The following is a 24,416-nucleotide window of genomic DNA, read 5'->3' on the forward strand; positions in this document are numbered from 1 at the left end:
CTTCTGCGTTGTTTATGCATTTCATAGCAGTCAGCCATGGCCAAAAAAGCACAGCCAGTAAGTGCTTCTGAAAGCAAAGCTCTGCATCCAGGGCTGCTGGGTCCCAGAGAGCAAAGCAGGCTCCCAAATCTGTTTTCCTCTCCTGCTGCCTCCAATGCCAGCTCTGACCAGAGGACCTGGGGGTTGTGGGTTCCAACCTTCCCAGGCTGGGAGGGACCTGGGACCTTCTCCCTCCACTCTCAGCAGGTGATTTTCTGTAAGTTTTTTTTTTGTGCAGATCGCGTTCCTTTCTTTATTCTGCCAGTTGCTGGCATTTGGAGGTAGGAGAGGGAAATTTCACCATGAAAATGTGTTGCTGCCTGTACCTTCTTCTGCCCTTCTACTGGCAGAGCGAGGCAGTGAGAAATACTCTCTCTGCCTCTCCTGGGGGTGAAATCAGCCCACAGACCAGAGTTCTTCTGCAAACTTTTTGTGCAAGCACACTGTATCAGACTGTGGACAGTGGAAACAGTAAAAGCATTATATGTGTAAGTAAGCATGGGGTACAGACTCTCCTGTAATGGACACCCGTGGCCTGGGAGAATGATGTTGGGAAGGATGCCAGTCTGGCTGGGTTACCATTTAAAAAGTCAATAGCTGGTGACTGATAGGCTGGTGATGTATTATATCAGTTTTCTGATCTTGGAAATGGGAATTCTTCCCTGTATATTCAATGCCACCATGTGGTAAATGTAAGAAAACACTAACTTTATATGAAATGTCATATTTGCAGTAGGAGGTGGATATATGAGAGGCTGAACAGCCTAATCGGGCTTCAGTTTTTTGCTTAGACAAAATTCAGTCTTAGGGATGAGTGTATTTGTGTGTGTTTTATTGCTGAACCAAAATGAAAGCTCTATGTAGAAAACAAAAAGGAGAAAGTCAGCAGTTCAAGCATTACAACTCACAACTGATTGTTAATATTTGTAAACCCCCACAAACAGCACGAACAACAAAGCCCCGTATATGGTAGTAACAAACAAACCATGGGAAAGGAAAACATAAATGTTTTGCAGTAATTTACCTGCCCTGCAGTGTCATAAAGTCCCAGCAAGTGTTGTTGTCCTCCCACAGTCACAGTTACTGGAAAAGAGAAACAAGAGATGCTGCTTATGCACAAGCCAATGGCCTCATTTTTATGTGTTTTAATCCTAAAATGCCAGTAGACCTTTGTGCTAGACACATTAGCACGTCTTACAATGTGCATCCTGAACCAAGCACATCTATTCAACCCAAATCGAATGCAACCTAAAGTCGCCACAACAGCAAATCCTTTATGCCAAGCTGTTATTTCTTTACAGATGACCAAGACTGATGAGCCGCACACACCGCTACTATCAGGGACCAGAGACAGGAGGACATTTGCTTCTGTTTCTGCAGCCACCAGCTGACCCCCATGAGGTGGTAGGACTTGAAAGCACAGAATTCCTGTCTCCCCGCCATGAACATTGGGGTAGGTTTGTCATGGATCACTGAGAGGGATTTTTAAATTATTTTATTTCTCCCAGGCTGTGAAAAGATGAAGCGTTCAGCAGTGGTTGATGTTTTCTGGGTCTCAGTGGAGGTGTGCTGCCTCTTGGGCAACCCGTCCTGTCCTGTGTCACGCAATCACAAGTCAAGTGGCAGCGCTTAATGTGTGGGGCTCTGTGGTGGATGCTTCAGAGGACAGGGAGGAAGAGGAGCACTAGTATTTGCAGGGGTGCCGGATAGATTCTGTTGCAAGTGAAGGAAAGCGTGGCTTAGTTTATTGATCACACTCAGCGAGTTTACTCCTTTGGTAGAATTCGCTTCAAACTTCATTTTGAGCCCATTAACACTGATGAAAATGTTTTCTCATTGCCTTTGGATGAACCCCATTATTAGCTGATCTCTGTAATCAGTTTTATTTTGTATAAAGGATGTGATCTGTGTTAATGGTATTTAGTTAACCAGTTAATCTGCTTAAATCATTACTACTCAACTGGAAAGAAAGGGGGAGGGGGAAACCAGTTCCACCCATTAGTCAACAGGAAGACTTTAAACATTCATCAGGAAAGTTGCTCAAAATAATGGTATTCTCACAGCCCATGGACTATTACTTTTTTTAAACATGAGGGCAAATGGCTAGAATGAACACAGAGCTATGACTGGGGCAGGAGTCTAAGACTGGTGCCCATTGGCTGATGACAACTTGTAGTTAATGGGGGCTGGGAAAGATTAAGAATTACTTTTGGCAAAGAGAAGGCTTGAGTCCATCACACAAGTTCTTGCTGATTTTCTTTAAAGTGATAAGACTTCTCTAGGAGAAAAGCACCTACCAGTTTATAGAAGTTAATAGCTCCTGCACTGGGGAACAATGTCCTATCTGAAATCACCTAGTCTTGAAGTCTCTGTCACTGTGGCTGGGCAGACTGATTATTCAGCAGCTTTACTTGCTTGCAAAGCAACACAGTAATTTTGCTAGCATATAAACAGAACAGAACTGACATCCTGAGAGCACAAAGGCTCAGCGAGGACCAGACTTGCTGATGAGAGCAGGATGGGCTGCGCTCACCTGCTGCTGGGGCTGCCTTCTGATGTGCAGGGGAAAGAGGAGACGGGAACGGGGCCAAGAGCCCTCCTCCCACTCCTCAGTTCAGGAGGTAGCTCCTACACAGGGAACTTAAAAAAGGGGCTAGATTTTGAGCATGGATGTCTGTTGGGTGGAAGAGCCCAGGGAAGAGGTACCAGGGTGGGGAGATGGGTACCAATGCAGACAGGAGACAGTCCAGATGCCCCATCCCCTTCCTTCAACCTGGCTTGAATAAAATAATTTGAACTAAACGTCCCCAGAGCCCTGGTTTTCAACTTTTTGTGGTGTAGGGAGTCTCAAAATGTCCCAGTAGAGGTATGAACTGTGTAAGTCTACTGACAATACGCTTGCTTTCTCAGCTGCCTTCTCAGAAGCAGTGAGGGCCACAGGTGGTCCTGCAGAGCTTACTGGAGGCAGCCGGGAGGTGTGCGTTTTTTTCCAGTTGCAACCTTGGCCAGCCTTCAATCTGCCCTTGTGCCAAGGAGTGCAGGAGCCAGACCTGTTCTGCTGATTTATTCTGCTTAAGGACCAACTGTGGGAAGATGTACCCTTCAGCTGAAGCCAATTTTCCAGCTGCGGTGCATTAGCTGTGCAGCGCTCAGCTGGTTGAGGTGGCATTTAGGACTGCCTGTGGTGTTTCGGACTGCGTGTGAACATCAGTCACGCTGTCAGTCCTCGGCTGAACTTGTATGGAGCCTGCAGAACACCTCCAAAGCAGGAGGTTCATAGGACAGCTGTGTGGCCATGGGGTGCACGGAGATGCAGGCGATCTAATGTGTCTGATGAATATGAAGAGACATTTGCCATACGTCAGTACTGACATAGTCATCCAGCTCTACCTCTCATGCTGGCTAACCCTGAGTACAGGCAAACTGAGCTGGCCCCTGCTTACAAAGATCAGGTCAGGTCTTCAGTGTTATAAAAACTCAAAAGTCACACTGAAATTTACTCTGTCTAGGCTCGGGCTGCTGTGAAGCTTTGCTGGCCCATCTCTTGGTGGCATCTGACTGACAGAGCTACGGTGGCAAAAAGCCCTGGTGCAGATACAAATTGCTGCCTTGTTCCAGTAGTTAATACGGTTTGGAGACAAGCTGTTTGGCTAGAGGTCCAGTCTGTCTCCGGTGCACTACGCTTTGCCAGAAGGATATGCTGCAACAGTTCTGAACTATTAGCTGTGCTCTGTGGCCCATGAAGTCACGGTGGATATTTTGCAACAGGTTTGTGGAGCCACACACTGAACAGTTATTTATAGTTTGTACAGTTCAGTTTGGCTTTTGGTGACCTCTGGGAAATTCTGAGGGGGAATAAAGAGGTTGGAAGTGTCCCACCATTACTCTTCACATACACAAGGGCTAAGAAATGCAAGGGCTTTTGGAAAAATACACTCCGAGCCTACCCAGCTTGCACATCCCATTTTAATTCTCCTTATAGCACCCTGCCTCTTATGGGTCCTGGGTTCTGCATGGTACCAGTCATATCTTTTTTCTTTTTCTCTCTTTCCTTTTCTCTTTTTTTTCTTTCTCTTTCTCTTTTTCTTTTCCCATCAACCTTTCTATTTTCCTTCTTCGTGTCGGTTGTTCTGATCCGTCTCATCATCAGAGGATATCCTTCCTGTCCACATCACCTCTCTAAGTTCACAGCTACCACCCCAGCAAAACTGTCTTGTTGGCTAAACTTCAGCAACAGACAAACTGCTGTCTTTGGATTCCTGGCTCTGAATGCAGTGGGGACCAAATGGCTCACACTGACAATTCAAATAATCACTGGCTCTTGAAACAGCCATGTCTAGATTAAGGTCTTGGTGCTGAAATTTACACCACACTTCCATGCAGGCAAAACAGATGTCAAAATACATCTATTTGCCATGTGAAAAGATCGTGGTATTTTTATACTAAGAGTTTATCAGTCCACTTCTGTCAGGCAAAAGGCTGCTCAGCATGTCCACTACATAAGTTGTATTTATGAGCTGCGATTGCTCTGCTAGATTTGTAGGCCTTAGTTTTGGCTTTATCTCAGTTTATTTTTACTTACCCTGTTAACTATCTTTTCCTGTTCTCTCAGTGGCCAAGCCTATGGGAAGCCAACATGGAATTCCTTCCCAGTCATTGGGGTAATGCAGGCTCCTTTATGGGCTTGTGAACTCAGCTTTATGAGCAGTCTTGGAGTAAGCAGATGAATATGAACTCTCCTTGCCATTTACTGGGTATATTGATATATTGATTAAGCACTGAAATGGCATGGCCTTTAACACCAAGTGCAGTGGGGACTGCAATAAAATGTGGCTGAATACTTGCACAGTCCTGGTTCTCATTTGGCTCCAGTCTGGGTTGCATCAGACGATGCGACATGCAGATGTTTTCCTCCTTTCACTGGCTGGTTTTAACCAAGTGCACGATGTGTAAACCACTGCTTTTAAAATGTTAGTTAGATCATAAATTAGCTAGGTATTGCTTACTAGAATTTGAGTAACTATTTTGGGTCACCTCCAGGGCTTTGTCACAGGTCTATGTGCCTGGGGTTTTTGCTAACGAGCTTCAACACAGAGCTCTGAAACACGCTGTCCCGCTTGAAGGCCACAGCAGAAAGGCAAGGTGCTAGATGGAGTTATTGTGTGGGCTGGATCTGGTGTGTGGACCATGAACTGGTCTGAGCTGGGAGCTCTGTTTTTAAATAAGTGGTTAGTTTGTGTTCCTGGGGACAATATGACAATTTTTATTGATGTTCTTGTTGCCCGGGTTGCCCCAGATCCACTTGTCAATGGTCAGTCTTTGCCAAACTCTTCCCCCGTTGTGTTTCATTTACTTGCAGCAAAGCCCTGGCAACTGTACTCATGGAAGAGCCTTCAGCCTTGCAACAGCAAAGTTCAGGGTCTGCACTGACAGAAAGGGGATATAAATTGCCTGCTGCCCTCCCAGAATCTCTTACATTGGGTTAATAGTGCAAAGCAACACGTAAATCTCTGGTATGACACCAAACTAGGATGAAATAGCTCAGGCATGCTTAGCTGTGGTACAAGAGAGTGGAGGTGCACAACACAGGGAGTTTTTCCATGCTTGTGAAGAAGTGCTTGCAGAACCAAATGACTGTGAAACCACTAGCCAGAATATACACGATAGCTTAGGCAATGTCTAATGTGATACCACATGGGAGAAGTCATCTATTCTAGTGCCTTCCCACCAACAAATTAATGTCCAACTGCTTTGGAGAGAGGTGCCAGGAGCCTGACAGCAAGCAGAGATGGTAGCACCTGCCTGGATGGAAAGGCTTTCTCATTTTGGGGGGCAAATTAGTTTGTGTCAAGCCTCAAACTTTCACGAGGGCCATCTTCTGCCCTTGTGAGCAAGCTCTGACTATTAAGTTTGGGCATTTGTTTGTTCACTATGATTATATGTACCAGGTACATGTTACTTAACACAGGCTAATGGCCACCAGTACAAGAACAACTGCAATTCTGGTTGAACTGCTGGCGGTAGAAATGCCAAATGTGTGTTTCTTTCCCAGCTGGAAAAGAGCGTAAAATCAGAAGATGGACAAAAGAGCACGTTTTAGACTTTAGATGGAAGTTGTGGTTCTTGCTGCTTTAAGTGATGGGTAGACAGTTGACCAAATTTTTAATTTCTAGAGAGAAAGCTCCTTACATGCGTGCCTTATAGATTGGCTTTCACTTCTGAAGGTGCTTGTTCATACAGGCCTCAGTCAAGAGGGAGCAGTACTATTTTAAACTCTTGGCTTCAGCTTGTGCCCAGTTTCACAATGCTACTTCAAACCAAACTTCTTTGCTCCTGCATGAATTTGTCTGGTGAAGCTCTCCATGAAGCTGTAACTGGATCTGATCAATGTGTTAAATGCAGATCAGATACTAAAGAGGGAGAATAATAGTGAGAAATAAACAGAGAAATATTTTTGTCTTTGAAATACACACACACACACACACACACACGTGTTTTATATATAAAATACACAAAGATATGTATTTTTCCAGTTTATAGTTGAACAAAATTTTCAGTTGTAGACTGAATTATTTTGCTTTGACTTGGGGCACCCTAATCATGCTCAGGACATTTGGAAAGGGGAAGGATTCAAATTCACAAAGGAACATAGACCTTATTGGCAAAATAATGGGTGAACGGCTCCATACTCAGTGGCAGGGACTGGAAACACAGTGTCACCTCAGAGGACTAGAGCAGCTCCTGGGGAGGTGAGAACTGAATCTCCTTCTCCTCAGTTCTCACAGTATATGAAGAAGCTGATACACCTTCTTCCTTGTGAATATGCCCTAAATCTGCTGCAACATGAACCGAACCTATAAAATCAGAACATTTACGGCAATGCCAGCACTATTCGTTCCCTGTTTCCTCCGTGTTCTTTACCAGAACTGTTGTCAATCCATTCATAAAAAGAATAGAGTCCACCTGCAATTATGAGGGGTTTGTTGTTTTTTTTTTTGTACTTTCCTCAGCATAGCTTTGAGGTTTAAGTTGAACTCCTCAGAAGGGGGCACCAGTCAATGATTTCCTCAGGAGGTTTTACTCCTTCTGATAATCATCTTTGCAAGGCATGACTCAAATCCAGACTGTATCTTCAAGAGCAAATGCATTGTCTGTGGACTGCAGTAAATGCCAGGGTGTCTCAGGGAGCTCAAGTTCCCTCCCCTGTCACCTTTCAGAGTGATTTCTGTGAAGCTATCAATACACTGAATGTGGTGTGTTCTCCAGCAGCTGATACCCCTGGGGATACTGACAATATGTTTGCTTGCTTGGTAACATTTTCCTTCCTTCCTGAACGTAGTTTTGTCAAAGCTTTTGTAAGGAACTGGGAATCCCCCTCCTCTTCACGGATGTCTTCTGCTCTCTGGGCCTTACCCCAGGCAGGACAGGAGTGTTTTTGTAGGAGTTCGTTTGAAGAAGAGTGATTTTAAAAATCTTGTTTATAAATTGTCACCTTTTGTACCAGATAGCTCCTAAAGAAGGGTCTCTATGGCTGAAATGTGAGGATCCCTGTTACGTTCCAACTAGGGACTGAAACTCAAAACATGCCTCAAAGACATTTAGGTCTCTAATTCCCTTTGGTTCCCATAACAGTCAGGCATCCAAATAACTGAACTGAAACTACACGTCCCAGGCTTTAAGAAATAGCAGCTTTGAATATTTTACAGGAAAACAAAGTAAATGTGGGCAGTGCATTTTTGTAGCACCTTCAAAGTGCTTCAGGTGCATTTATGAAACCTATTTTGGGTCATATTTGTGTTCAGAAATACCTTCCTTTGGCCAACCTAGGTGAAGAAAATAGGGGTAGGGCTGCCAGGGATTAAACTCTCACATGGTGCTTTGATTTTGGTTGGGTCAGCGTATGGGGAACTTCATCTTAGCTGCTGTGGACCAATCTTTACGAGATGCTACACTGCTGCAGCTGAAGCTGGGAACGCTCAGGAAATCTGCAAATGAAAGCCCTGGGGACTCTACAATCTGGCAGCCAGCAAAGGAAGCCGGTCAAAAAAAGAGTAAGAAAGACCTTAACGACATGTCCCCATCATTCAGGCCAGGAATGACAATCAGCTCAGCTGAGCTCTAATGACTGTTTGCCGCTTTAGCTAGAAGGCTATCCGTGCGGCGTTCTTCCTTGGCAATACTGCCTTTGATTTGACTGAATGCGATGCTACAACCCTGTGTGGCCAGCACACCCGGGGCAGAGAAGAGCTGGTGTGACAGGACCCTTGGCTCGCACAGGGTCTGCCAGCACCCCGTGACTCAAGCCTGGGCCGTTCTGCACTTCCACACGTGAGGGTCATCTCCAGGAAACTGAGTCATACGTTGCTCACGGCATGTTCCCCCGTTTCCTCCTTCATGACAAACAAGATTTGATTACAGACAAATTGATTTTCTACGTCAGACTTATCCCGCAGCTTAACTATATTCTTTCTGAAAGGAAAATCAAAAGCATGCTATTTTGCCCTGTAATTGGCCTAAATACCGCACTTTAGATGTAAATTGTACTAAATGCCATTCTTTAATTGCTCCTGTAATCATCTACCACTAGCTCGTACAGGCCTCTGAGAACGAGCATTTTTCAAAAGAGGGGCTCTGAGTAAACCTCACCGTTTTCTGTCACCTCATCAATGGATGAGATCTATGTTCTGCTGAGCAAATACTTTTGCCCATCTGATATTTACAATATCTGAAAAACATTTCCAGCCTGCTCCCTGCGGTGGGAACACAGAGAGGCCTCCGGGGCCGGGATTCAGCTGATTTCACTCGGTGTAGCTCTTGGTCTAATGAGGTGGTGAGGAACTCACTGCTTTGTCTTTAGGCCACATACATTTAGTGATTTTAAAGCCAGATAGGATTCATAGCATCATTTATTCTGCTCTAAATAGCTTATCTAGTGTCTTCCTACAAGGCATATTTTCTTGTTCTTGCATCATTCTTGTAGCTCTTTTCCAAATTCTTTTTCAAGCAGTCTCTATGACTAAACAGTGTGGTCTAGCAATGGTTTCATTAAAGATCTAGCCAGAGGTAACATGACTTTTCTATTTCTACCTGTCATCCCTCAATGGCTGATCTAAAGCTCACATTGGTTGATTGTTCTCGTTATTTAATGAGTCTTGCAGTACTTTATGCTTTTCTTAAGGCCAAAGTCAAGTCATCCTTGGCTTTTGTATTTGTAAGCCTTTTTATTACATTCTTTTTAACTCTGTGGTTGTATGGAAAATCTGAAGACTGTAACTCAAATGCCCACTGAAGGCATCTCACAAAAGGGGAGGCAAACAGTCACGCTCCTGCAACACTCTCGTGGTGTGGAAGTCAATGTTAAAGACATTTCAAAGTCTGGGACTGTACTTCAGAGAAGCAATATCTAAACACTTTTCAGTGTTTCCTTTCCAAACATCTCTCCATTGCCTCTAGGGATTGCTCTTCACCTTGGACTCCTATTTCTCACATGCAGCAAGGGGCACCTCCTCTCCTCTGCCTCATGCATACGGGTTTGAGGATTCCAGTGGAATTAGTGGGAAAATGCCCAACCCTGACTCACATCGCAGCCGTGTTGGGGAAGCAGGCTGACACCAAGTGACAGCTCAGTTGTCCCATTCTGCAACAGGAATAGATTCATCTAGACAGTGTCATCCTATAGGAAGATTCATGAGTTGTACTATATGGGTTTTTAGCATCTTGAGAGGAAAAAGGCTTCAACTCTTCACAGCCTGGTATTTGCTATGCATAGACAGCAAACAGAAAAGATGTACCAGTCTACCAATCATTTTTATTCAAGCAGCTGATATGAAACACTGTAAATCTTTCAAAATGCATTGAGAAGTCAAACTTCAGTGTTGGCCAGCTTACATGACAAAGAACACAAAAGCAGTGGAGGTCTATTAGGAAGATCAAGCAGAATGAATCTGGTCCAGAAATGGATGAAAGAGAATGGAAATTCCCAAAGCTTTCAGAACAAGCACAACACTAAAACATGAGCCAGCTTCTTCCCAGTCTGGGACATTACTTATTTATAGACAGCATGAATGAAGTTGATTTATCGGAATCATTGACCTCATTGTTTGTAAAATCAGCACTGGAGGATTTCCCCTGCATCTCAGTGAGTTATTGCTGTGCTAATCAATCCTTGAACAAATTCAGCTTCGCTGATAGCAGAGTCCAAGGAACCTTGGGATCTCTGTTTACAAGAAAAGCTGTGCCCAGTTTCTCCAGTAATACAGTCCTGAGGAAGCTCTTGGGGCCTCAACGTTGTGCAAAGCTGTTCTAGATGGAAAAGGCTAACATGATTATAGTGCTTGGGGAATTGAAGAACAATTGACATTGTGTCTAAGAGAGTGTTTTGTTAGATTTCATTCTGTCTTAAATAGAGGGCTGTGCACTGCAGCAGACTGGGAGGTGCTTCCTGAGTATTTCAGCTCACTGTGCACCATCAGCTGTCCCCATGGAAGGCAGTTCTGCTCCTGAGTTAGAAACATAATTACTGCCTAGGTAAATGCACTACATTTGTAGGCAAGTAGACTCTGATGTGCATATTTCAATGACACTGTAATTGAGGGTCTTTTTACTGAAAGTAATAGCACTAAATACAACCAAATGCTAGACAGAGGAACAAATGTAGCAATATAAATAGATAGAAATTGAATATATTATTAAAAATGCTAAGATTGTTCCTAAACAATGAGGAATACTAGATATCTTCTTAACCAGATGGAAGTGCCCTTCCTGAGACGACGTGATTGCCTGTGACACTGAGATGAATGAAAGAACAAAATTTTGGCTATGACTGTAGTGTAAGCCTATCCAAAAAGTGAAAGGCAGCATGTAGATTATTTTCTATATTTTTAGCTCTACTAAATATTTTTGAAGCTTCCATCACCATAGCACAGTGTCTAGGAATATCTGTTTTTCTGGAGCTGGGTTTATGACTCAAGTCAGTAGCAAAGGCAGAAGAGCTCTGAGATCATTAAAGAGTAACTGATAACTGGAGTAATCTTATTAGTATTTTAACCAGCTATTCTGACCTGACCTGCAAAGGACCAGAGACTATGGCATTTTCAGTTTATTTTAACACAGATAATGTCAATCAAGACTCTTTAATCAATTGTTTACTGAAACCTAATTGTGAAGGATGTATTTGGAGTCTCCTAACAGTGATGCTGAGATCATGGTAAGCAGAGCAAAGAGTGTGAATTTTACTCCAGGGAGCAAAAGTGGGAATAAAGGGAGCCCTTGACCACTTGCCTAGCTCCTCTCTTCTGTCCATGTAAGGCAACAAGTCATTCCTCTAACTCAACTGAGTGCTGGGGAAAAGACTATCTCCAAAGTTATGTCAAGCATCTGGTTATCAAGGGAACATGAGGCTTGGTAAATAGCATCAGAATAAATGGAAGATTAGTGGCAAAATGAGACAAATTTCGCTGAACTGTATCCAGGCAATACACAGGGTGTTTCCCAGAGCATAGGAGGACAAGACTCTTTGGTTGGGGGAAATCAAGGCAGCTCTGCACTACTCTTCTTGCACTCCTCAAGGATCAGAGCTAGAGTTTTTTTTGCCTGGAAGGGAGAGGAAAGCATTCTGGAGGGGCAGTGCTGCGTGACAGCACTGGCTTTTCGCTGTAACAGTGTCTAATTAAAACCTGTGGTGATCTGCCTTGGTCTGGGTTCGATGGCAGTGGGAGCGGATAATGCTGATGGAAGGGCACAAAACCTCTGCTCTGCAGTGGATAGGTTGTCCTCACTTTGGGCTGGATCTTCAGATGGTGGAGTAGCTATATCACAGTGACCTATACTGGCAGAAGACCCTATGCTCTGAACTTGACAGATGTCCCGGGTTCTTGGTGAGAAAGACACTTCAGCAAAAGCATTTTAATCTTCAGTGGCTACAACTTTAGTGGATTTCATTCTCTGAGGACTTTGAGGCTGACAAATTGGGGAGCTTTCATTTCTCATGTTCCTCAAGAGTTCCTGGCTACGAGTGGCCAAGGGCAGGTAGTCTACGCTGGCCATGCTGGTTCTCAGTATCACCCGACATTAATCAGTGTTGGTAATTGTGGTAGAACAGCCAAGGAATGAGGGGTGTGGAACTAAGATGTACCTGTCCTGGATGCTGTGTCAGGGTGTGGGAGAGATGTTTCCCCTTCAGCGTCATTAGTGCTACAGCTTGTGGCACACTACGGTACATCCTACTGCTGCCGGACGTGTTTGAGGGGAAAAATAGCTTCTCTGTTTACCACTGTCTTCAACAAAAAGTACAGATGCCAAAGCTAGGAAGGAAGAAAAATTTACCTGTGATATACACAGAAGGGGACAGGAGTGTGGCTTCCATAAGAACCTGCTATTAGGGGAAATAGGATTGATGGGCAGGAATAGAAACGAAGAAGCAGCCACTAGCCTGGCTGCTGGCTGTGCTAAGAGCCCGGGTCTCCTGTTCCTTACATTCAGGTGCCAGGCAAGCTGACCAAATGTGCCCTGAGCTAGCTGCTGTACCTAAGGCAAAGATGTGGCTAGTGATGGGCCAAGGTGTTTTGGGTGCTGCATTTGGGCACAGACCTGCAGGTTATGTGTGTGTCCCAGGCACTGCTATGTGCATTTAAGGAAGACACCTGCAGTCGGACCCGCTTTCCAGGTCGGAGAGCAGAGCGGTGCCTCAGCCATCGTTCCAGAGTTACAGTAGCATAACCTAAAATAGCATCTGATCCTCTGAGCTGTGAACCGCTGGCGCAAGGGCACATTTGGCACGCTGAACTGGATCTAGCTGTCTCCAGTGTAATGCATTGCATGGCACGCTAAGGTAAGTGCGAGAGTTCAGGAACAATTAGGTTTGCCCAAATTCCAGCGCTTCTGTAGCTGACGTTTTACATACCGCCAATCCTGTTTTGGGGAGGGGAAAGATTAAATGACGTTTTGAGGCCCCTTCCAACACCAGCCTCTCTGATGCTTTGTCTCCATTTTGTTTAAGTTTGACCTTAATGCTGGCTTTTCCTGGGCATGTTTCCCCATGAGGCATTGCTTGAAAGGGCTTGCAAACAAAGTACCCGTTCCTGAACCCAAGGAAGACCACAACAGAAACTCTGCTTTGCATTTCCCAGAAACAGAATTGGGCCCATTATACTTAGCATCAGGACCAAACTTCAGCTGCTATTTACCCTGCAGCTTGCAGAGATTAGCCAAACATTTGTGCAGCAGCTCTAAACCTGTATGACTGAGGAAGCAGAAATATTAAACACCATAAACAAAAATCTTGGAAGTATTTAAACTTTCTGATAAGAAAATCTGAAGTTAGGAGTTTTGTTTTTTTTTCTGGGCTACCACAAAGGTTTTAAATGCTGTTAATGCTTTCTCTATGTCCTGCTGAGAAGCCTTCCCCTTTCCTCTCCAGCGTGGCAGCCGCTGCAGACAATGAAGTGATTGTAATGTTGGAAAAGCAACAGATGCAGATGGATGAAATGCCTCGTCTTAACCCTCTGCATGTTTGCGTGCGCGCACGTGGAAGGAAGAGGTGAGTGCAAGCCTGAGCATAGGACACCCTTACCCTTTATTCAAGCTTAATTGCATTCATGCGAGGCAGAGCGTGATCCAGCTCCCATGATCTAAGAAGGGTACTTCCTACCACCAAGGATGATTTGGTGGCCTTTTTGGCACAGACTGGGTCTTGCAGGAGAGCAAGAGGCTGCACGTTGGCTACAGCCCAGCCCTGGAGTACAGAAGAGGTGCTGAAGTGCCTGGCTGAGCTGAGGCCAGAGGATTTTTTCCTTTGGACAGAAAAAAAAATATCCAAATTCCTGTATAGAGCTGAACAGGAATTTTCTGCTGGAAAATGTGATTTCTACAGAATCAGAAATTTCCATGGGAAGCTCTCGCTTTCGGTGGAAGAGTTCAGATATTTCCACTGGGAGAAATGAAGTGAAATGATGTGAAATAACTGACCCTGATCTGAACCGTTCCCTTTGTTGAAAAGACCCGAACCGGTTTATGCGAAGCTGTGCCCCTGCCGTAACGGTAGTGTGTGCTGTGAGCGGTGACTCCTGCGCCGGGAGGAGTGACCCCCGGGGGAACCCAGCCACGCAGACCCAGGACGCCACGGAGGCGCCATCGGCATCGTGGCAGCCGGTGGCTTGCTGGGCGATGGGCAATGCAGCCTGGAAGGGGAGCAAAACACAAGGACCCAGATCTGGGCTGTCAGCTCCCATGGAGTGCTTTTCACGATGGTGAAAAGGAGGTTTCATATAGAGTCCAAAATTTTCAGGTTGTTGCAAATGTATTAAACCTAAGTCTGGCAGGGATAGGTGTGATGGCCACATTGATTTCAAAGTTTTGAAACTTGAGTTTTTCCAGCAGATCCATTCATTTACTTTTTTATTTGCAGAAAGTTTGCTCTTATGAAAATTTTATAATTTTGAACCTTTCATTCTCATGTACAATGAAAATTAATTCTGAAATATGTAGCTTTTCCAAGCGATAGGAATTTATGATGGGTTTCTGCTCTAACTAAAGCTCTTTAAACTTCTAACTCTTAGGTTAAGATTAATTAATTTAACTTCTCTGTTAATCATTCCATGCTTGAATACAATTTTTGAATCAAATCAAGTGTTCTAATTCGGCTGAATTTCCAGGAGTGTCTCGCACTCTCTGTTAGCTATAACTCCATTTAGACTCTATTTAATCTTTAAAAAATGTATTAGGTTTCATTCACCTTTTCTTCCACCTTGTGAGCATCAGAGGCAGCTCTGCTGAGCTCAGAGGAATTACTTTTGGTTGGGAGAAACATCAATCATACTGTCTTGCAGCAGCAAAAAAAGTGAACTGATTTTGAAACAAGCAGTGTATATTTTTATGTAAACTGATGTTAAAATGTTTTGCTCTTCAAAAGCAGTGGTCACTAGTCGCAGAAGAGCAGAAATTTATGATGAAATTATTATTTTTCTAACATTTCCTTTCTTCCGTTAAGTGAGAAATGAACATAGTCAGCAAAATACAGGATAGCAGCAGCAATCTCAATTAAAAATTTAAAATATTAGCCAATATGAAACTGGGCATTTCTGTAAATTATTCTTTCATCTGGCAGGAGTATTATTTATTTTCCACCTAGCTTTATTTAAGGCTGTATTTGCTTAATGATTGACTGAAATATGCAGGTCTTAAAAAAAGCATTCTGAGAGACCGTTTTAAACATCGTGCCTGGTAATTTTTTCTATTTCACACTGCTCTCCTGAGAGCTGAGTAGTTCATTCCCCCTTGTTTTCTGGATCTTTAAGCTGTATTAGAAAACGTTGACACACTTCAGCTACAAGAAAGTGCCACTAATGGGGATCACATATGACTTCAGAGGAAGGGGACTTTGAAGAAAAATCACAGAATACTGCAAATAAATGTGAAACGAATTGAGGTAGAAAATCCAAAGCTACTTCCCACAAATTATTACCAAGCATGATGTGAATTGCGCCTTTGATTTGAGTTACTGGTTAGCACAGCGAACGGATTTTAAGCAGCATATTTTACACGACCAGATACATGAAAAGCCTTGTTTTTAAGGAAGACATTGTTCTCAGTTTCTATTTTTACGACGGCAACACCTCGGATTATGACTCCATTGTATTAGGCCGGTGCAAACAGGCGGACAGAGGCCAGCCTGGCTCTGCAGAGCAAACACGCCAACAATGAAGGTGGAGAAAGAAAATTTCCTGTTTCGTGGCAAGGGAAACAAAGTGCATAGATGGGACGCGGCATTTCGGGGCCACGCCGGGCAGCCAGGGGCTGCTGGGGTACAAAACCCCGAGCCTTACCCTGTGGCTTCATCTCAAAACAGAGGAGTCTTTGGGTTTGGCCATCGCTGCAGGCAGCGGATCCCCCTGGTGATGCTCAGAGCCTGGCCATCGTGTCCTGCTGGTCCCTGTGGGACAGTCCCTCGTCCTTTGCTCTTGCAGGTGCACGGTGCAGCGGAGAGCAGGGCATGTTGCCCACCTGTGCCTTCAGAAAGCAAGAGTGCCTGCAATATATTATTTGAGCTGATTTCCCTGACGACAAGATTAGAGTGGCTGAACATCGCTGCCGCTGGAAATTGATTTTGAACATCAGCAGGGCAAGTGCTCGCCTTGGCCGCAGCTGCCTGGCAGGGATTGTTTCTCTTTAGTGGCTGGGAAATTGCTGAGTTTTCAGGCATGCTGTAATTTTCCATTGATTTTTAATGAAACAGTGCTGATGCTTGTATAAAAAGGCACCTCGGGGTCTTGTGCTGACTTTGTCCAGAGCCGAACTCATGAGATGATAATGTTTTTTCCTGGTTCCTGCCCTGCCAGAGTAACGTGTCTGACACATGCCCAGAAATTCGTTCAGAAAGTACATCCACAAAGAAATGAGGCTGCCAGATTAAGTAAAACAGATATTAACTCAGACACCTCTAAGCTCAGCTGAAATGGACTCTTCCACATGGAGAAAAGCGGAGTTGTGGAAAACATTTTTTTCTTGTACATTTTTGGCAGTTTAAAAGGGTTTTGAGCATTTTTGTGCATTCTCATAGAGACAAATTTAGAAAACACCGAGAAACCCTCAACTCCCTGCTTTAGTGCCACAAAAATGGAGTGAACAAAATAGCATGCAGCGTTTCAAACCAAGTCCAAGCAAAGAACGAGTGGTTGTTTGAAGGGCAGCAGCAAACCAGGCTGGCTTGTGGCTGAGCACATGCAAATCCACGTGGTTGTTTCCCTACAGCAGCAGACGAGCACTGTATTACCTGATCCTAAATGTCCTTACGGTAAAAGCAGGTAAAAAAAAAAAAAGGGCAGGTAAAAGCAAACCGTGAGATTCTTGGGTGGGTTTAGCCATTTTGCGCTGCACCTCTCGCTCATGCCGGTGGGCGCGAGCAGGCTCTGGGGCTGACTCTGGATCAGCAGAGCTGCAAGTGAGGAGCTCATGACCGCGTGAGTTATAGAGGTGCCAGGGCTCTCCTCTACCAACCCTGGGCTTGACTTCTGTGGGCTTTGCTGCCGCCACAGATTGGCGTTATTAAGGATATCTCTTTGGCTGCTTTCAAACCCATCCGTATAAGGAAAGAGACGTGCAAGGGAGAGGTCGATGCTGGTTTTAAACCCTCTCTGACGCTGCCTTTTACGAGGCGAAGGGAGCACCCTGTACGTCTGGGATGTGTCAGTCTGTCTGCCCAGCTGCCTGCTAATGCTCTGATGCAATGGGGCACTCTGCTTTGCAATTAGTGACCGCATCATGTGCTCAATTACAGCTTGTGGCGAAACAAAGTGGAAGGAAAGAGGAAGCAAGCGTGGACCACAGAGCTGTGTCCAAAATCCCAAAGACATTGCTGCAAGAAAAAAAAAAAACGCATAATTTTTGTTTTAATCGCTGATATTTGTAGTGCTCTTAGCAAAGCACCTTTTCTCTTTCCCTTCTGTCTATGTTTTTCTGTTTTTGTTTCAACGCGATGTTTGTCACAGGGAGGTGGAGTAAAAGATTTTCACTCTACGAAATGCCAAAGGTAGAATAAATATAGCTGCTTTCACCTAGTGCACTTTGTCTGTCTGTGTGTCTTTTTCTCTGATCTCAGCGTTATCCCGAGCTCCTGCAATCAAAGTAGAAGCAGGACAAAACCAGTGCATAACATGGTGTCTACAGGTTGGCTGTAGATTTTATGCAACCAGGCAGGCAGCAGATGCAAGGAAAGGGTTGTGTAATCTTGACCACACGGGAACCGGGAGCAGGAGGGTGAGGAAGGTGCTGCTTGGTGTATTTATTATTATATATATTATTATATATATAATATTATATAATATATTATATAATAATATATAATATTATATATATTATTATAATATATGTTATTATGCTCAGCCTCGCAGCCCCTCCACTCTGTGTGCCACTGCCCCTCCAGCAGCTCCCACGGCAGCCCCACACCTGAGCTCCCCATCAGCCGGAGCCCCTCTGCAAGTCAAGTAAACGAGCTCTGACCATACCTGAACTGACCCAGCGCTGACTGCTGGATGATGACCACTTGGCCACCGTGCGGTGTAGACCGGAGAGGACCCTCTCCTAGCGTAGCTTGCCAGCAGCCAGCTCTGTGTGTGTGCAGGCAGCATTCGCTTTTGTGTGACGTGCTCCTTTGCCAAGTGACGTCTTCCACAGATGCTGGCTGAGATCAGTCTGCACCTGCACATGTGTGTGTAACTGAGGCTGCGATTAGCCCCTTTGTTTGAACAACTGTGGCTTCAGCCCTAAGCTCTTTTTTATCCCTGCTCCCCACTCCCCCATGCTTACAACTCCCGTTTCTAACAATATGATCTCCTGCATACACCAGATCTGTGCTGCAATAGATGCACCGCAATTACTGTCCTCTCCTACTGTACAAACCAAATTTGATGTTCATCTCTTTGCCCTCTGGTGTACAGCCACTTTGTCTGTTTGGTTTTGAAGCATTGATCACCATAGCCAAAAAGTAAGTAAGAGGTAATATCTGGAAGCTATACCTACATCATTAAATAACACTGAGAATACTCGTGGAGAGCAGGGCTTTCTCTGGCTTGACACACATACTTACACATACTGAAAAATCATCAGAGTGACAGCACTGAATTTCATTTTGCTATGGTTCTTAGAGGGGTGCTAGAGCAAATGGGCAGCTCTTTCAAATTGAAATGCTTCCTGATCTTCCCCAAGAGTGACCATTTGGAGACAGAGGTCTGGGAGTGAATTCCTGGGTTGTTTCATCCTTGGAGTCAACTTAGATTGGACATAGAGGTGGCCATGTGAAGTAATTGATTGACTGTTGAAATATGTAAGGATTAGAGATCCTTTGGAAATTGGAACCAGGATTTGGAGGAGGATGGAAAAGAGAAAGCACGGGTAGGATTGCAGCCTTCTCGCATTGCAGAATTTCCCCCTGCCAGTTGGCGTAACTGCACCGCATGGCATCGCTTTAAAACCAGCACAAGAAGCATGAATCACAAGCAGCGGTGGAAATCCCTCTGCCCAAACCCAACAGAGGCAGCAACTACGTGGCAGAGGTATGTGACCCAGCAGTCTGGCATGGGAGCGGGATGGATGGAGCTGTCTCGCTAGCTGAGGTGCACAGCACTATTTTTGGCAATTTAACTGCATGGTCAGTGATGAGTCTGGTCTGATGCAAGCTGGCATGCTTCACTGCTGAGGCTCATACGGCAAACACTGCTGCTTGGTGTGTATTCTTGAATCATTTCCCTCTTCACTTACCATGCTTCTGTCTTTGTTCGCTGTTTTTAAACCTGTCTCTAGCCCACATGCAGTGAGATGTCTGCAAGGCAGTGCTGCCTGTACTGCCGGGAAGGAACAACACCTTGCCCTAGATATTGAAATATCGGTACACCTCCTGCCATCTTAAAGAGTTATGCAGCAGTTCAGCCTGGAGAGCAGGAACCTGCCACTACTCTGTGTGTCTGGACAGGCTGGTAACGTATTCTGGTCCTGGTTTCTGCACGGTCTATTTTTAGGAAACTCCCACTGTGGTGTCTTTCCCCCTGCCTAATGCAAAAAGGTAACACACCTCTAATCTGTTTTTTAGAAGATCATCCAGCTCCACAGGTCGATGAAGAGTCAAAAGCATCATTTAATACTTGAACTTTGCTGCTGGCCCCTGACCGTGGCCGGTGCTTGCAGGGAATCCAAAGCAGCTGTGTGGAGAAGAGCTGCGATGTCTGCGCGAAAGGCAGCTGAGGGCCAGAGGCCAATTGTTTCTCTGAGTCGGTGGCATTTTTTTCTTCCAGGAATTTCGCTGCATCGTGACTTAAAGGTCGTCTTTCTCTTGGCCAGAGAAAGAGGCTGACCCTGATCCCACCACTGCGCTGGGGTCCTTGCTCAAAGGGACTGATCTTACGATGCGAGTACAGAGGAGGAGGGGGACGACACTTCCACTGGGTTTATTCCCAGTTCAAAACATTGCCAGGAAAGGCCTGATAAATCCCTTCTGAGGAGGTTTCTCCTCAAACGCTGGTGTCTCATTTCCCCCCATCAAATTCCCCACGGGGTCATCATCAGCATTCATCTTCCTCTGGTGGTTCACGCCGTCCTGGCCTGCACCCCTCCCCGCATCTGAGTCAGTCTGGCGATGACCAGAGCAAGCAGATGGAGACAGAAACGGGCTCTGTTCGTGCATCGCATCCTCCCCGACATCCTCACCGACACGCAGCGAAGCTCTGCCCTGCTCCGCCACGCCGCACTCTTCTACGTGCTGAGCATTCACGCCACGGCAACCCAGCCTTTTTCAAACACCACTGCGCCGTGCTGGCTTGCAGCGCTGAGGCTCGTGTTTAGGGAACGGCGGGCTAACTTCCAGCACGGGGATCTGTAGGACTCATATTACAGCGCTTAGGAAATACCCATAAAATATCAGCTCATTAGACACACTCGGTAATGGAGGTACATCAACAATGAGTCAGATTTGCTGTTTGTCATTGCAGCGCACAGTTGGAGCTCTCTGAATAACTGCGTGGCTTCCTCGGCTGCATTGTGTACAATGGGGAGAGGAAAACAGGGAGGTGGTTAATGTACTTATGGCTCGGTCTAACGGGGTCTACTTCAAGCAACGTATCTTCTGAAGTACCTCTGACCAACAAGTTGCGTGGAGCGCCAAAACTAACTCAGCGAATGAATGCTAAAAAAAAATCTTTCCCTGTGTCTTATGCTGGATTTTTATAACATGTTCTTTCAAAAGAATGGCCATTTCCTAAGAAATTTCCTTTTAAATGAAAGTCTATAACAAGGAGTGTTGTATTTGAAAGGTAAAACTGGTTACTTTTCTCTCAAGATAGACAAAGGAGGAGTTTTAGGTGTTTCTTTGGAAAATACTGAATTGAATAAAATCATAGGGGGGAAAAAAAGAAGCCTGTTTTTAATCAGTTCTGTTGAGAGTTGCAGCTAGCACAATTTCTTTTATCCACCCTGAAGGAAGGAAGAACATCTTTTGGTCCCAGATGGAAGATGTACGACATTTTCCTCCTCCTGTGACACAGGCTGCGGGTGCAGTCCAAAACCAGTTCGTCGGCAAAATGCCTCTATGGGCATAAACTTTAAAACGTTCATAGGAAGTTTATTACACTGGGGAACTTGCAAACAGCTGATGCTTGTGCTGATAGGAGAGTTAGAAGGCAGCAAAATGTATTTGACAGGCACGTGCTTTCCTTGCACAAGGCTGTAGAGATGATAGCATTTATCCAAGCGGATAGGGTGCTTGTGTCTCTGGATTTATGTGGTTACGCTACAGTCTTTACAGTTGCATGACTGGCCATGTTGCACTGTGTGCAAAAAGATCTTTCGTCCCTTTAAATGGCACTTACTGTCAAATCACAGCAAAGCTTAGAAGCCAGTGTTGACATTAACGCAAACAGATCTAAAATAATTTCTGGTAAGGTTCCACTGATAAACACTTTGGCCCTAATCTTGTGGTTGGATGTGTGTGGGCAGATGCTTGTGTTCCTGCAGCGCCTCTCTGACTGCCAGGAGAGGACACGTGTTTTTAAGTCAGCTATTTGCCTTGAGTTTTTTGCTAGACAGGGTCTTAGTGAGGGGTTTCTAAAAGCAGCCGAACGACTGAAGAGCACAAAGCCACTGATTCGCATGGGGATCCGTACTTCATAAGTGGCTTGGGCTTTTTTGAAACTCTAACATTGCTTTATTATTTAAGAAATATTGCCTAAATCTTTCTAATTTTCCATTTTTTCCCCCAAACATTTACACTCTTCCATCCCACTAAATCCTACACTGTTATCGATCATGGGCATCTGAATTTTGCCCTCAGATATTCATGTAAACACCTCATCTTCAACCAGCTAGACACCAACCAGATGAAGGATTAGCCTTGCATGGAAATACACAGGGATCCATGGGATTTGCATAGGCCTGTTGCATATGCAGTGAATTTTGGAGGATGCAAAATTGAATAAATTGTCTAAAAATAAAATTATGCTTAACTGAATCTCAATTTTCACTCAAATTTTTTTTAATGGTAAACCAGGCATTAACATAATAGTTGAACACTTAGTTCCAGATATTAGGACCTGTGGTGTATGTGTGCACCCAAGTTTTTTCTTGACAGTAATGAGAACTGAGTGAGCACAGTTCCTGTAAGGTTTGTGACAGTGAATTTTAAGTGGGAACACACCACTTCTGTCTTTCTTAAAGGTGCTGCTGCTAGAAAATGCCCTAGAACTTTGTCCTGCTAAGGAGGCTGTTTGTCTGTCTGTCAGTGATACAGGTAGGAGCTGTGCTCTCATGAGACGCCTGTTTCTGAAAGATCTCTTCCCTTCCAGGCTTTCCAAGGTCATGCTTCAACACAATACTTGAAAATCTTAAATGTCAGCAAACAGTGGGACAATCTGTTAAGCACACTCTGTTAAGTAACTCATCTGTTAAGTAAATTGTCTTTTTTTCCATTGCTGTGTAAGCTTAAAAACATAGAGAAATTCCATCAACTTTGCTACCAAATTTAGTGGTATCCTGCCTGCTCTTCTCCTGTTGTAGTGACTTTTGCATATATGCTCGGAGCACCAGCCTATCATTCTGGTTGTTTTCTGTTTTTTGGTGTTTCAGCATTTCTGAAGTATCTCTTGGGTTGTTGAATCACAGTGAGTCAATGGAAAAGTCCTGTTGACCGTATTGGAAGCAGCAACTGGCTTGTAAGACTCTCTTCCTAGCCTGAACTTGACACTGACTGTGATTCACAACATGTGCAACTAGGAGGATAATAAGAGCTCAGTAATGAGGGTTAACCGTCACCCTTAAAACTGAAATCAGTGTGCAAAGTGGGTACGTGTGTACACCCCCTCTGTACTCCATTATGCTCTGGTTTCAGAGATCCTTCTTTAAGATAGCAGTGATACTTTGCCCAGAAGGTTTAAGAGCTGCCACTTTGAATATGAAAAAAAATCATGAGCCTTGTCAGATGCTTTAAACCGGTGTTTGAGATCAGCCAAACCAGAAGAAAATGCTCATTTGGAGTTCAGTCCAATTAATAAATTATGGCAGCTTCACAGTTATTAGGTACCAGCCTGATATGGGCTGGTGCCCCTTCTGTGGCTATCTAGAAATCACTTTTCAAGTAGCACATGGCTAGTATGATCCAACACCAAATGACAGCTGAAGTTTAGGGCACTGCTTTGAACTCTTGGATCACCAGGGCAAAGTTTGCCCTTGTTCTGAAGGCAAGCTCACGGGCTGCATGTAACGATGAATAAAGATGATTGCAGCTAATCTTGCTGGCCGGGATACTCTCCTGGCTTTAGCCCAGGCACAAGAGATGGTGCTTGTCTCATATATATGGCTGAAGAAAGTAGGGGAAAGGAAAAAAAAAAAGGCGTCAGGAAGAAGCTTTCAGAAGTACTAAGTGCTGGAGAAAGTGACAACTCATTTTCACTTCAGAAAAGAGGTGAATCTGGACCGTACACTGTACACAGATGTGTGCGTACTGCATCTGGAATATAACGGGGGTGCCGTCTGCTGAGAGTAGCGAGGCTGAACTTTGCACGACATGAAAACCAACCAATGCCTCCACTGTATACAACATGCTCAGGAAAATGGCTCGGTTGTACCCAGCTTTCCATATTTAATAAAAAGGACTGCATTGTCCTTTCCAGGCACAGCCTGAATGCAGATTCATAAATATGGTTAATATGGCTGTCTTGCTTCCACAAGTTTTTTCTTACAGTCCCTACTCACTGAAATGTTAAGTCCTTAATTGAAATTCCACCTCCAGTGGAACAGCCCTCCATCAGCTGTCCCCGGGAAAACAGAGTGAACGATGACAGCAAAAGCATTGTGATGAGCTTTTCTATGCTCTCCTGGTGTTTTTTTGAAAATTTTCCATTATTTTGGCAAAGAGGTCAGTGCTGCTCTGGAAACTCTGTTGTGCTTTTGATTCTCCATTATCAAGCAAAACATAACATCATTTAAAACAACTACCAAAATCAGAAACCATCCTTGGATAGCTTGGGAAGGGCCTGTTTTAATAATATTTTTTTTTTTCAATGATTCTGTGACTCAAGCAGCAATGAGTTACCATACCCATCTGGCCATATATATTTATATAAAAATTGTTTTTCACAGAAGAGAAGATTTGCACATAATTTTGCAAGAACGGGTGGAAGCTGTCGTAGTTTACTTATCCTGCTCTTTCTGTCCTCCCTGTCTCTGTAGATTTAATTATTATCTTTTGTCCTTGATGTGAGGCTGCAAGATAACTTCAGGCATGTCCATGAGAAGGGGTAGGGTAGAAATCCCACTGACTGCATCTTTACCTGCCAACTCAGGGCAAGTCATTGGAAACAGGCAAATGGCAGATGGCAGGGAAAAGGCAGATGGCCGATGTC

At 44.5% G+C, this 24,416-nt stretch overlaps 1 protein-coding gene across 4 annotated transcripts in view; it reads right to left on the reverse strand.

Moving 5' to 3' along the window:
• Positions 1 to 24,416, reverse strand: part of RHOJ (ras homolog family member J) — a 62,686-nt gene that overhangs the window by 15,673 nt on the left and 22,597 nt on the right. For all 4 annotated transcript variants that reach the window (XR_007509615.1, XR_007509614.1, XM_049828869.1 and 1 more), the window contains exon 2: positions 1,064 to 1,122. Coding sequence is in view for 2 of the 4 variants with exons in the window: in XM_049828869.1 (XP_049684826.1) it covers positions 1,064 to 1,122 (59 nt within the window). In the remaining 2 variants the exon portion in view is untranslated. The remainder of the gene's footprint in view (positions 1 to 1,063; positions 1,123 to 24,416) is intronic.

Source organism: Accipiter gentilis, chromosome 25 (assembly GCF_929443795.1).
Source record: "Accipiter gentilis chromosome 25, bAccGen1.1, whole genome shotgun sequence".
NCBI classification, from domain to species: Eukaryota; Metazoa; Chordata; class Aves; order Accipitriformes; family Accipitridae; genus Astur; species Astur gentilis.